The sequence below is a fragment of the Oratosquilla oratoria genome, chromosome 28 (genome assembly GCF_046742065.1).
Source record: "Oratosquilla oratoria isolate Oo_2021 chromosome 28, ASM4674206v1, whole genome shotgun sequence".
NCBI lineage: Eukaryota > Metazoa > Arthropoda > Malacostraca > Stomatopoda > Squillidae > Oratosquilla > Oratosquilla oratoria.
Window position 1 is genome coordinate 37,248,268 of NC_134804.1, and position 14,975 is coordinate 37,263,242.

Genomic DNA, 14,975 nt, shown 5'->3' on the forward strand with positions numbered 1-14,975 from the left:
GAGAGAGAAACAAATGGATGGAAGTGGGTGCTTGCCTTGGCTGGCTACCTTCCTTACAAGTGAGAAGAGGCCCTTGGTATATAGATAGACATATATATAATAGAACTCCTTTTCCTCATTATAAAGGAGGTAGCCAAGGCATAGCATGCACCCATTCTACACCTATCTCAAACTCAAACCCATTCATTGTCCCTCCCATCTAAGCACCTCATAGATGGAGGGTCATCCTGTTCCCCCTGCTACACTGCTTGGGTCAAAGGCAGTGCAGCAAAAAAAACACTTGTTTCCACAGCAGGGCCCAACAACTGGAGCTAGTTTATCATCAGACTTCATTTTATGGTGACTTCCCTTTCTCCTCATCCTCTCAAAAAAATTACAGAGCAAACAAGAACATACCTTTGGTTCTAAGTTACCAGAAGAAGCTGGATAACATCATCACAGATTACTGTCCAGGATGTAACACTTCATCCCATACTATACAACATATTATGCACACCAACAACACAGTATATACTATATAAGGGATTTATGGGAAAACCCCATTCCTGCCAATGCATTCATCAGGGAGACGGGACTGCTGAGCCAGACAGTTAGAGAACAACAACAGCAGCAACAACAACAACAACAGCAGCAGCAGCAGCAGCAGCAGCAACAACAACAACAACAACATCCCTTTGGGACACATCATTCCATCATCCATTTACAAATACACCCCATTCACTCCTGTCTTTTGCACTCTCTTCCTTTCTCAACAATAGACATTCCTCTTGCATCCAGGGCCTCCTGTGCTCCTCCATCTGCCTCATTCTTGGTCTTCTCCCTGAGTTCACTCCATTCACTTCTGCTTTCCATACTCTTTTTCTAAGTCCACCCTTACTCATTCCTCCCATAAGCTCAAAGCATCTCCTCACTCGTTACCTTATCTATCTATATACTAAAGTCTTCTTCCCCCTTAAATGGGAGGTAGCCAAATCAAAGTTACCTCATCTGCCAGCTTTTTATCCACTTCCATTTTCTGCCATGTCTTCACATTTCTCTCTATCTTTATTATGCTAACCATAATCCTTAAAGATTTCATTTCCAACTTCTTTAGGTTTGTTATTTTTGTCTCTTTCAAATTCAACATCACTCCCTTGCTGTTTTCTCTTTTGCATTTATTCCTAGATGTTTATTTCCTAATACACTTCATTACCCTTTGACATTTACTGCAAGAAAGAATTAAGACCACAGATTGATTTGTTGATTGTTTTTTGTGTAACATATGAGAAATAATGTAGATGTTCTTGATCTAGGTATGGACAACTGTACAGTATGCTCCAACGCCTTCTCAACCAAGTTCACGAGAAGAACCACACAGCCACACCAGGAGAGCAGCCCATTGCTCCAACTAGTGCCAAGCTTGATCTCAACTGGTATTTTCAGCTTGTTAATAATAGGTATGGATTGATTTATCTTATCATGCTCCCATTAGCAGTAATTAAACCTTTCTTATTGTTGTTGCTTAACATTCTCATTGAGTAGTAATTACTTGTAGTTTAAGTACCTATGGATGGAATCCACATGGTTTTAATTATGAATTTTCCTTCTTCTTGTGTAGTCTATTTTTGTTTGATGCTACTGTTATTGCATTTTTAATTTAATCACTGTTTTGCAGTATTGGAGAAGGAGGTGGAAGGGAGGAATTTATAGTGTATAATCTTTGTGTATAGTCAATTCTCATTTGATGCTACCTTTACTGTGTTTTTAATTTGATCACTGTTTTGCAAAATTGCAAAACTTGTAGATGCAGTATTGGAGAAGGAGGTGGAGGGGAGGAATGTTCAAGACTGCTTGGTCCCCTAGAGTATAGCGAAATCATCAACATCATGTCAGCCAAGACCTTCAACACTGCACTTCTTGCTCATACACTGAGATATGGCCTCAGCACAACATTGCAGGTGATGTTGAATTGCAGTTATTGAGTGAAAGGTGGTGTTACTGAATTGTATGCTCTAGTTATGTGAATAGTTTCATAGAATATGTACTTTTATGTAAGGGGGAAAAAGCCTTTGGTATATGTATGTATGTATGATATAAGTTTTTGTTTTTCAAGTGAATATCAATGTATAAAAACCTGAAAGACCTTAGTAAATGAAAATAAAAGTAATATCTGATATGTCAGGGATAAAGTAGTGGTCTGTTGAAGTGTTTTTAATAGTTTTGTATGCAATGTGTTATTATTCTTGTTATTATCATTTTTCCTTTTATACAATAAAGGCTAACAACAATTGGGGAGAGTGCAACAGTTCAGTGGAAACGGGAGATAGTGAAGAGTCTAGCAGTAGTGGGAGCAGCTCAGGGGGTGAGGCGCCCTTGTACACAGCCAGCAAAGTGGTTCTTCTTCAGCATATTGGTCACATTGGTTCCACAGTCCCCAGACCACATCATGTCTTCATTCCAGGTGAATTGAGAAGCAGGTGTATATATATTGGGGGGGGGGGGGATAATTTGGTTTAATGGTGCAAACTCCCCCTATCAGGGAGCTAAGACAGTGCCCCTTACAGAGGACTTTGCAGTGTAGAATTCAGTGGTAGTAGGGTTTGAAAAAAAAAAATGTTGGAACGATTGTCAAAATAATGGAGATGGGGCAGATAAAGGCAGTGCAAGACCAGTGAGAAAAGTAAAACCCAGCCAAGGCATGCATGCTTTGGCTGGCTACCTCCTTTATAAGGAGGAAGAAGCCTGTTGGTATATAGACATAGTAGAAAGAACATATCTAGGCTTCCAAATACATTGAACCCAGGAGGCCAATACATTTTTGGGAAAGTGTATTTTAATATGAGGAGAAAGTCTGTTGAGCAAAGAAAAGAGAATGTCCTCTGTAAAGGGTACCATCCTAGCCTCCTGCTAGGGGGAGTTTGTGACATTAAACTGAATTAATCATTATTATTTTGCTCTTGATGTACCTCCCTAACCCTGCATGTCTCTTACCATTTAGGTGGTGGGAACAAGTATAGTGAAAAGCTTAGCAAGATGTTCAGCAGTGCTGATATGAGTGATGCTGTGTTAAGGTTAACCCCTGCTCTGCTTGAGTACCTGATGTCCTTCACACGTCTGCCGTGGAGAACAGATGTTCATCCGGATTCAATGGAACATGTTCTTAAATTTGCTCTCCTCGTGATGGAGGTAAGATTTGTATTGATTTTGTATATCTTTGTGTGTGTGTGGTGTTCAGTTGTGTGTACACTTGGGTCCTTGTTCCAACCTAAGAAAAAATATAGTTCTCTGTGACTAAATTTTAATATTTTAGCTCCTGTAAATTCAAAATACTAATTTGGAAAGGATACTAATACTGTTTGTTTCTGTTTTATCCTAACTCCTCCCTCTTAGTTAGATTACATAAAAAAATAATTAACTTGTTTTCATGTAATGTATAGTTGTTTTGCTGTAGGATGTACATTGCCTTCTCCTTTATGCAGTTGCTACATTGGAAGATCTGGCAGGGAAACTGCAGCATTGAGACGCTGTGTCAAAGCCTGCAGTGTGTTGACTTGGTCCTGCGCAGTAGTTCACTTGCAGGGTTGATGGGACTGCCGGATCGGGTGTCATATGTCTGCTCTATGGTTGCCTCTATTCATGCAACAATCTCATACCTACTCAAGCCAAAGTTTTTGCCAAGGTGAGGATAGATCATTGTATTGCATTCATGTTTGCTAGAATGTGTTCTTTTTATATTTATGAATAGGTTAGACTTCAACTGTACTCTCTTAGAGTACAAAAAGGATAGAATTATGTTTGACCCAGCAGAATGTACGCTGATCGTGTAATCAGGAATGTGCTGGTCTCTTATTTACTTAGTTGTGGGTTTTAATCACACACACACTTCTCGGATTCCCAGCAGTGACTGTTACCTGCCTCAACAGTCCAAGCACATAAGGCAAAGGTTATGGCTTTAGCTGCAGCTATTTGGTGCCTCTTAGCATACGGTCTTCACCTTCTAGCAGAATCTATATTTTCATTTGTAGCTAGAATCCAAACTAACCTAGAAATTCTTTGGAATAATTTCAGTGTATGTGCATCTTTGAGTGAGCGGTTAGCTGGACTTGACAGCTCACCGTTGACTGCCTGTCACCGTCTTGTACAACTTGTCGTGTGGTTAGAAGCTGGAGGACTTGCAGCACTTCCAGCCTGTGTAGCTCATCCTGTGAAGTGAGTATTATTGAAGTTATTAAATTCACTGTACCTGCTTAGATGGTAATGATATGTATGCATTCATTAAATTATATAATTTGTCATACATATATACACAAAGAGTATTGGGATGGTTTGGACATATGGGAAGAATGGGTGAAGAAAAATTAGTAAAAGAAGTGTGGAAGGCAGAAGTAGAGGGATTGAACTTGAGGGGACAACTGAGAATGAGATAGATGGATGGTATGAAAGGGGCTTTGAGCAAGAGGGGACTGTTTATTGAGCAAGGAAGGGAGAAGGCAAGAGATAGCCTGAGTGAGTTGAGAATGGCTGTGTGTAGATGGTACTGTGGTGTAAGGAAGGTGTCATAAGGTTCATGAATTTGAATGATTGACTCGGATATATATATATAAATATGTATGTACATATATATATATATAGAGGCGAGAGAAAAACACATAACCCCACGAAGATGGGTTTATTTGATTAACAACAACACAGCTATCCTAACACGACAGTTAACACCAACACATGGACCAGTGTGATGGTCTTAGCTAAGAAAAATTGCCCCAATACACTTTTCTGTTGGGCGGCTGAAGAATCCTTCCACAGCTTCGTTGCTGTGATCTGCTCTCGGGTCGAGTGCCAAGTTCTGGTCCTGCTGGGTGCTGGAGTGCCCCTTTGTCTGCCCTGAAGGGTGGCTCGGGGCGTAGTGTCCTCAAGTTCCAGTGCCCTCCCTCTGTAGAGCTGGGAGGGGGAGGAGAACCGAAGAGGAGGGTTGTACTGCGCATGCGTGGTCACTCATGTGACATCGAAATTTCCCATAGGCCCTGGGACACTGGCCTGCGGTCAGGACTTGTCCCATGCCACACGTCCTCTTCTTCCAAGTTGGTCAGTCCGCATGGCACAGCATGGCACCTGTGGCCCACGTGGTTTTAGCTTTGTGTGCATCCTTGGCGGGCATTTCATGACACTCCTCTGTGTAGGCCCATGTGGTACAGCTTTGTGCTGTGCGGTCACCGTGACAACGAATCGTCCTGGTCAAGTGGCAGCCCTCCTTGGGAACTCTGGACCACGTGGTAGAGCTCGGTGTAGGTGTCGTGTCATTATATGACAGAAGGGAGAGGTAGGGGATGGGGGGGGGGGTAAGGAAATGGTTATGTATGAATGATATTTTGACACAGCCCAAAGGGATTTCTCCCTGTCTTCTCTTCTTTCTGCATGAAGGGACAGAGAGGGGAGGTTGCCGATTAAGTGAAGTGGCCTTGACTGTGGATGAGCTGTGTCTTGCTGAATTGCTTCTGACGCAGGGCACTGGGTAGGATGCAGGGATGACCCATCATCCATGAGGAACTAAGATGAGAGGGAGGAAAGTGTGGTGGATGGGAGTGGAATGGGTGGGAATAGATACTTGCCTTGTGATTTGGTTACCTTCCTTGTAAGGGGGAAAAAGCCCTTGGTATATAGATAAATAGATAGACATAGATACACTCTGTCTTGCTGGATTGCTTCTAATCCAGGGCAGTGGGCAGGAGACAGGGATGACCCTTCATCCACTAGGAGCTAAGATGAGAAGGAGGAAAGGGTGGTGGGTGTTAGTGGGAGCGTGCCTTTTGACCTGTCTATCTCCCTTATAAGGGGGGAAAACCCCTTGGTATATAGATAGACATATACACATGGCTTGACAGTGGAGCAGCACAGCTATCAGCCATTGATTCAAGGATCCGTGTTTGAGTCCCACCCAGGGCTGAAAATTTCAGTATCATTGCACTGCAGGCTGGCACTCCAACTTTGGTGGGCAAGGACTTTGGGGTGTGTGTTTGTAAGGTCACTGAATTTCCCATCAATTGGACCATATACAAACTCTGAGCTCTCATCCAGGAGGGTAATAGCTGTCAATCATAAGTCCAACATGTGATGAAGACCATGGTGAATCACGTACAGTACATACACTAAATAACGTAGATGTACTTACACATGAGTAAAATAAAACAACCCACTCTCGGAGAAAAATAAGCTGAGATAGGGAGTAAAATGTATATTTTGACCACTAACTGTGGTCCTCTTCAGCAGATACATACATAGAGTAGGAAACAAGAAGATATGTACAGAGGTAAATTACAACAAAAGGGGATTAGGGAAGCCTCAAGTCGCATGCCCTTGATGGGGTTGGACATTTTGTTCCTTGGAGATAGATTTGTTTATTGCCAAGCTGGTGATAGAATATGGTGACCAATGACCTTTTGATATGTTGAAATTTGGAAATTGTTTGATAAATGAAGATTCAACAATTTTTCTTTTGAAACTACAATGTGATTGATACACTATGGCTGCATTCTTCCAGTCCATTCAGTGATCAAACAGACTCGCATGGAGGAATACAGCTGAATTTTCATGGCTGTATTTTATAGAATTTCTATGCTCATTTATCTTTGAGGGTAGGTCATGTCCCATTTGTCCCCAGTACAATTGGTCATGATCAAGACATAGTAATTTACATACTCCAGGGTTGTTATTCTCATGAGTTCTATGACAGACACTTATCACTTTTTTAAAGATACTTTGTGGCGGGAAAGGGAGAAGTGTAGGTGGAGGTAGAATGTAGATTGAGAGAAGTGAGTAAAGGGATTAAAAAGTGTAATGAGAAATAGAGATTTGGGAATGGATGCTAAGAAGAGATTCTATGATGGAGTGATTGTGCTGACATCACTGTACATACATACATATACCAAAGGCTTTTTCCCCCATACACGGGGGGTAGCCAAAAAAGAAAAAGGCATAGAAATCACTCCCACCCATTTCATTTCCCACATATTCCACTCCCCTCCACCCTCCTCCCTCCCTCCTATCTTGGCACCTCCTGGATGACGGGTCATCCCTGCATCCTGTCCACTGCCCTGGGTCAGAAACAGTGTCGCAAGACACAGCACATCCACAGCAAGGCCGCTTCATAAATTCGGTGACGCCCCCTCTCCATCCCCTCATGCAGAAAAGGAGAAGACGGGGAGAAATCCCTTCGGGCTGCGTCAAAATTTTTTCTCATACATACTTCCTCACCCCCATCCCCCACCCACTCCCCCTCATGCATCACAGCCTCATCTATACACAACCCCTCTCCATTCACCCCTATCTTCTGTCCCCTCCCGTCCTTCCTCCACAGACATTCCTCTCTTTTGTAAAGCCCCTTTCACCCCATCCATCCATCTCATCCTAGGATGCCCCCTCATATTCACTCCTTCCACCTCCGCCTTCCGCACTTCTTTTACAAACCTTTCCTCACTCATTCTTTCCATGTGTCCAAACCATCCTAATACTCTTTCATCAACCCTATCTCCCAGCTCCCTTTCCACCCCTGTTCTCCTCCTCATCTCCTCATTTCTTACTCTATCTAGCCTAGTAACCCCTATCATACTTCTCAGACATCTCATCTCAAACACATTCAAACTCCTTCTCTCTTCCTCTCTCATGTTCCATGTTTCTGCCCCGTACATTGCTGTTGGCACAATCACTCCTTCATATAACCTCCTCTTAGCATCCATTCCCAGATGTCTATTTCTCATTACACTTTTTAATCCACCAGGGCATTTACTTGCTTCTCTCAATCTACATTCTACCTCCACCCCCACTCCTCCCTTTCCTGTCACATTCACACCCAAGTATCTAAAACTATCCACTTCCTCCAGTCTTTCACCCTTAATGCTCACTTCCAGCCTACTGTCACTCTCTCCCCTTGTACATCTCATCACCTTACTTTTGCCCACATTTATCTTCAGCTTCCTTCTTTCACACACCTGCTCAAACTCTGTCACTATCTTCCTCAATCTCTCCTCTGATCCTGCTACAAGCGCAGTGTCGTCAGCAAACAACAGCTTGCTCACTTCCCACTTTTCTCCATTTTCTTTAATCATCTCCAACCCCTGACCCACTACCCTTGCATTCACTTCTCGCACCACCCCATCCATGTAAAGATTGAACAGCCAGGGCGACATAACACATCCCTGACGAAGTCCCACCTTTACCTCAAACCATTCACTCTCTCAATTTCTAATCCTAACGCGAGCTCTACTACTCTCATAAAAACTCTTGACTGCTCTTAACAGCTTTGCGTGTTTCCCATATATCTGCAGTACATCCCACAGTGCCTTCCTGTCTACCCTGTCGTAAGCCTTTTCCAGATCCATAAAAGCCCAAAAAACATCCTTACCTTTTCCTATAGCTTTCTCACATATCTGCTTTACCACAAAAATGTGATCTACACATCCCCTACCTGTCCTAAAACCACACTGTTCCTCACCAATTACTCCCTCTGTTCCTCTCCTAATCCTCTCAATCAAGACCCTCCCATAAGCCTTCCCAACTACACTCAACAAGCTGATCCCTCTGTAACTACTACCCTGTGGTGGGGGCAAAAGAATACTGCCACAAAGTATTTCCACTTGAGTCGTAAAACGCGACAAAAAAGGGATGGGGGATGGGATTAGGAGTCCTACTACCTGTAGCCCCAAAAGGGGATATTCCAAAAAAAGAAAGTAAAGACATCACTGTATGAGGCAGAAATATGGGACAAAGGAGAGGAAAAAAGGAGGAGTTTGAATGTGTTTGAGATGAGGTGCCTGAGAAGTATTATAGGGGTTACTAGGCTGGATAGAGTGAAAAATGAGGAGGTGAGTATTTGCAAGCATGTTGCAAGGGTGGCAGTGAAACAGGTTGTGTGGTTTGTGGGTTTATTAATTGGTAGGTTATGCATACAGAGGGGGCACGTCAAGTACCCAAGGAATCCAAAGAGCAGCTGGGATGTGGGCAAAGGCACTAGGTGCTGTAAGAATACATACATAAAGAAAGCTTTGTTGTAAGTGTGAAAGGGGTCCTTGTAGTGGGAGGCATCTGGGAGTCAGGTCCGCAGTACCACCCTTGCACTAGTTCACATTAGTCCTATGCCCAATACACTATACCACAGTGAGGAGGAGAACGGGAGTGGAAAGGGATTTGGGAGATAGGGTTGATGAAAGAGTATTGGGATGGTTTGGACACATGGAAAGAATGAGTGAAGAAAGACTAGTAAAACAGGTGTGGAAGGAGTGAGCATGAGGGGGACGACCTAGGGTGAGATGGATGGATGGGGTAAAAGGGACATTGGGAAAGGGGAATGTCTGTTGAGGAAGGATGTTAGAGGACAGAAGATAGAGATGAATGGAGAATGTTGTGTATGGATAATGCTGTGGTGCATGAGGGAGAGTGGGTGGGGGATGGGGATAAGGAAGTATGTATGAGAAATAAATTGACGCAGCCCAAAGGTATTTCTCCCCAACTTCTCCTTTTCTGCATCAGGGGATGGAGAGGGGGGTGGGTCACTGATTTAATGAAGTGGCCTTGCTGTAGATGTGCTGTGTCTTGTGACACTACTTCTGACCCAGGGCAGTGGGTGAGATGCAGGGATGACCCATCATCCAGGAGGTGCCAAGATAAGAGGGAGGGAAGAAGGTGGATGGGAGTGGAGTATGTTGGGGATGGAATGGGTGGGAGTGATTTTTATACCATTGTTTTTTGGCTACTTCCCTTGTAAGGGGGAAAAGGCATTTGGTATATGTATATGTAAAAATACTATTAGGGTAACTAAATGTGATTTTAATATGTTTGCTGGGCAATAATTTTGAAGAGGCATGGATGGAATCATTATATGGAAGTTTCATACTTGAATTATCCCAGACAAATTTAGTGCTAGAGTTTGATATTCTATAATAACTTGCTTTGGCTTTACTGAGGGCTTTTGTCAAAAACTAGTCCGGGTAACCTGCTCTTAGTAATTGAGTATGTACTAATTCAATTTCAGCCCAGAATTTCTTAACTCTGAATATGAATTAGTACATACTCAATTCAGCTTGGCAGTAAACAAATTTATCTCTAAGGGACAAAATGTCTGACCCCATCAAGGGCATGTGTCTTGAGGCTTCCCTAGTTCCCTTTTGTTGTAATTTCCCTCTGTATATATCTTCTTGTTTCCTATTCTATGTATGTATCTGCTGAAGAGGACCACAGCTAGTGGTTGAAATATACAGTTTATTTTTCTCTGAGAGTGGGTATAAGTTTTAACATACATACATATACCAAAATAAGAATCCTTTTCTTTCTTAAAAGGAGTGAACATGTTATAGCATATACCCACAGCCTTGAGGTAACCATCAACATCATGTATTGTGAAGATGCCCATGCTAACAGCCAGGCAGAAGTTGCAATAGACCTTTATTACAATTTGAGATGAATTTTTTTTCTTTCTTATTTTCATTTTTCTTTTTACATTTTATTTCCAACAGAAATGCGATCTGTGGCCTTGGACGCATGCCAGTGGTCAATAGTGTGGTAAGAACACCCACGGATCTGTGGTCTCTTGGGTGGTCACCAGAGATGGCTGGAGACCATGGCACTACACTACCACCTCTGCCTGTAGAGTTGCTTCAGGAAACAGATGTCTTGAAGCAATTTGTTTTTAGGTATTTGGTAGCTTTGTTTGATTACGTGTTTGCCTTGTTATGGTAGAGATCATACAGAAATCTGTGTATCACATTTTTGCAATTAATTAAGTTTTGTTGGTGTTGAACATCACTGCAATTGAAAAGAAAGATGCTTTTAATTAATTTGTGATTGCAGGGTACAACTGTTTGGATGGACGGGGAGACAGCAATTCGAGGAAACTTGGATGGCTTTCCTCTCAGTCCTCAATGCAACTCCAAATGAAGACACGTTACCTGAAGAATTGCCATATATCAATTTAGTAAGTTCACATATTTCCCCAGTTGAGGATCTCATTGAGTTGATATTATAATTTATCTTCTTTCTCTGAAATTGCTTCAGCATCACTTCAACATTTTGTCCATGATCCCTTTGTTTTTCTGTAATGTCTGCAGAATTTTTTATCTTCTGCTAAGGTTGCTTTGAAAAATATAGTGTCAAAGTATAGGTAAATTATTGTACCTACCTGATGCATTTTGTTCCATGTTTAAATCATGTATGAAGATTACTTAGTTTAGAATATACTTTCACAGGGATTAACACTTGCTGTAAGAGGAATTACAGCTCTTCTGGTACAAACTCTGTTGCTGCCAGTTCCAGGGAATCCCCACAGTGGCAAACTATTAAGGATTCCAAGAGACAAAGCTCCTCAGTATATGGCCACCAAGTAAGTTGTGATGATTTAAAATTTAACTCTCTCTGTCTCTATTTTTTTTGCTGTTCAACATAGTTAAGTTCAAAGGAGTAGAATGATCCCTAAATAGGAATGCATAAGTTCTTTGCTAAGTTGGTGAAAAAATATATCAGACTTATAGTTTTTAGTTATTCCATTTTCAATGTACTCAGTAGGTGACACACACTAGATATATGGCTGAGTGGAGAATAGCTATGTATAGATGCTACTGTAATGCAAGGAAGGGAGGGGGCAGTGGAGGGGGGACAAGCAGGGAGTGGTTATGTGTGAATGATATTTTGACACAGTCCAAAGGAATTTTCTGCATGACGGGACAGAACCCCCCCCCCCCATTAAATGAAGCAGCCTTGCTATGATTGTGCTGTGTCATGCTGCATTGCTTCTGACCCAGGGCAGTAAGGAGGAGACAGGGAGGACCCTTTATCTACAAGGAGCTAAGATGAGAGGGAGGAAATAGAGGTGGATGGGAGTGGGTATATACCTTTTGACTCTGCTACCTTCCTTAAAAGGGGGAGGAAAGCCCTTGGCATATAGGTAAATAGATATTTCATAACATTTAGTTAATACGTTCACCTGGAAAATACTCTTACTGTGCTCCTTTTATCCAATTCTAGAGTTGGCCGAAAGTTGAGAGACGTCATGTCCAAGTTGCAAGACAAGCTGCAACAAGTAAACCATTTGGTGAAAGGGTACCCTCATTCAAGTCTTCTACACCTTACCTCCTTCCCTTCTTCTTCCACAAATCCTATGTCCTCCCAAGGATCCTACAGATACCAACTTGGTCAGGTGTCTGTTGAGTACATGGTAACAGCTCTCACTGCCCATGATGACCCACCGGAGTCTCCAGAGAACCCATCTCACAATGGTAAGTCAGATGAATAAAATCCAATAAGCTGTTTATGCACACCTGTCTTTTGAAGCCCAGTTTTTTTTGTTTCAGTAAAGAAAAAATACCTTGTTCTTGGACTTGAGTATCACATTGATTTTAACTATAAAATGCATTGAAAAAGTTGAAACAGAAAGAGGGAAAACAATACAGGGAAGTTGATTATTGAAAGATGTGGGTAGAAGGGAATTCATGAGAATGGTGAACTAACCATAGTGAGAACTAGATGAGGGGATGAGGAGGGAGGATTGCTGTGTAATTGAAGCAGATAGCCCTACAGTGAATGTGCTGTGTTTTGCTGCATTGCCTCTGGCCTGGGCAGTGGGCAGGGAACAGGGATGACCCTTCATTCACAAAGAGCAAAGATAATAAGGAAATGTTTGATGATTCAGAGTGGGATGGGTGCATGCCTTGGATGGCTACTTCCCATATAAAGGGGAAAAATCCTTTGGTATATAGATAGAGAGGTATGAGAGGTACAAAGTAAAGAGAAGGGAAGATAAAGGAAGCAAAGAGGAGAGCAGATGTGAAATGGGGTAAGGGTATGACAGAAAATGTTGAAAGTAATAAAAAGATGTTATGGAAGGAAATTAAAAGAAAAAGAGGAGGTGAATCAGGTAGAGAAGAAAAGGTAAAAGATGCAGATGGAGAGATGATAATGGAAGAGAAGGCAGTGAGAGGAATGTGGACAGAGTATTTTAGGGAGTTGCTAAATGTGAAGGAGGATATGGAGGGAAAGATAGTTGCAGTGGGAAGCACTAAGAAAATGAGAGTGATGAGTGAGGAAAATGGAGGAGAAATAGGGAAGGATGAAGTGAAAGCAGATGTTAAGATGATGAGAGCAGGTAAGGCACCTGGGTTGGATGGATGTCATGCAGAATGTCTGAAGAAAGGAGGTACAGTTATGGTGGACTGGCTGGTGAGGTTATTTAATGTTTGTTTAAGAGATGGTAGAGTGCCGGAGGACTGGAGGAGTGCCTGTATAGTTCCACTTTACAAGGGAAAGGGGGACAAGTGTGAGTGTAGTTGTTTCACAGGGATCAGCTTGTTGATTGTAGTTGGGAAGGCTTATGGGAGGGTCTTATTTGAGAGGATTAGGAAAGAACAGAGGGAGATTGGTGAGGAACAGTGTGGGTATAGGACAGGTAGGGGTTATGTAGATCAGATTTTTGTGGTAAGACATATGTGAGAAAGCTATAGGAAAAGGTAAGGATGTTTTTTGGGCTTTTATGGATCTGGAAAAGGCTTACGACAGGGTAGACAGGAAGGCAATGTGGGAGGTACTGCAGATATATGGGATAGGAGGAAAGCTGTTAAGAGCAATCAAGAGTTTTTGCAAGAATAGTAGAGCTTGTGTTAGGATTAGAAATAGAGAGAGTGAATGGTTCGAGGTAAAGGTGGAACTTCGTCAGGGATGCGTTATGTCGCCCTGGCTGTTCAATCTTTACATGGATGGGGTGGTGCGAGAGGTGAATGCAAGGGTGGTGGGTCAGGGGTTGGAGATGATTAAAGAAAATGGAGAAAAGTGGGAAAGAGGGGGTTGTTTGTAGAGTAAGGAAAAGAGAAAACAGAAGATAGGGTTGAGTGGAGAATGGTTGTGTATGGATGATGCTGTGATGAATGGAAGGGAGTGGGTGGGGGAAGGGGGTTGAGGGACTATTATTAATGATATTTTGACACACCCTGAAGAGCTTTCTCCCTGTCCTCACTTTTTCTGCATGAGAGGACAGAGAGTGGGGGGGGGTTCACCGATTTAATGAAGCGGCCTTGCTGTGTGTAGATTTGTTTGTGGTCTACATTGAGTATGGAGATGTTTAGATAAATGAAGTTGTGGTTTCTTTTCTCTAATTTCTCCATCAAAACTGTACATCTCAAATCATTCCACGAGGAAGATACTGGTGGTTGCCAATGGTGCTATTTACATACAAATGATGGCTTTTACCAAATAAAATTTTTATATATAATTTATTCTCTACTATCTACTACTTACTCTACTTCTACAATGTATAATAAATGAACTGAGTATGGATAGTCAGTATTCATGCATAGGTTATATATTTATACAAGCATGGAACATATGTTAAAAATTATATTGGTTGTATGAAGAAAGACTAGTAAAAGAGGTATGGAAGGCAGATGTGGAGGGAGTGAACATGAGGGGACGTCCTAGGATGAGGTGGATGGATTGGGTGAAGGGGGCTTTGGGGAAGAGGGGAATGTCTGTTGAGGAAGGACGGGAGAGGACGGAAGACAGAGGTGAGTGGAGAATGGTTGTATATGGATGATGTTGTGATTGCATGAGGAGGAATGGGCAGGGGGATGGGGGGTGAGGTAGTATGTGTGAGCAAATTTTGACGCAGCCCGAAGGGATTTCTCCCCGTCCTCTCCTTATATGCAAGGGGGGACGGAGAGGGGGGGGTCGCCGATTAAATGAAGCGGCCTTGCTGTGGATGTGCTGTGTCTTGCGACACTGCTTCTGACCCAGGGCGGTGGGCAAGGTGCAGGGATGACCCGTCATCCAGGAGGTGCTCAGATGAGAGGGAGGGTGGGAGGGGTGTGGAGTGTATTTAGGGATGAAATGAGTGGGAGTGATTTTATGCCTTTCCCTTTTTGGCTACCTCCCTTGAAAGGGGGAAAAAGCCTTGGTATATGTATGTATGTATGATGACTTGCAGTTGGCAGTGTTGTACACAGGTGTCCTTTTGCACTCTGCCAAAA

General features: G+C 42.5%; 1 protein-coding gene across 2 annotated transcripts in view; it reads left to right on the forward strand.

Moving 5' to 3' along the window:
* The window catches only part of htt (huntingtin), a 125,416-nt gene that overhangs the window by 80,783 nt on the left and 29,658 nt on the right, over positions 1-14,975 (forward strand). For both annotated transcript variants that reach the window (XM_076211210.1, XM_076211211.1), the window contains 10 exons: positions 1,293-1,436; positions 1,784-1,937; positions 2,257-2,440; positions 2,978-3,165; positions 3,459-3,658; positions 4,048-4,188; positions 10,482-10,658; positions 10,816-10,939; positions 11,211-11,344; positions 11,986-12,236. In XM_076211210.1, coding sequence (XP_076067325.1) covers positions 1,293-1,436; positions 1,784-1,937; positions 2,257-2,440; positions 2,978-3,165; positions 3,459-3,658; positions 4,048-4,188; positions 10,482-10,658; positions 10,816-10,939; positions 11,211-11,344; positions 11,986-12,236 — 1,697 coding nt within the window. The remainder of the gene's footprint in view (positions 1-1,292; positions 1,437-1,783; positions 1,938-2,256; positions 2,441-2,977; positions 3,166-3,458; positions 3,659-4,047; positions 4,189-10,481; positions 10,659-10,815; positions 10,940-11,210; positions 11,345-11,985; positions 12,237-14,975) is intronic.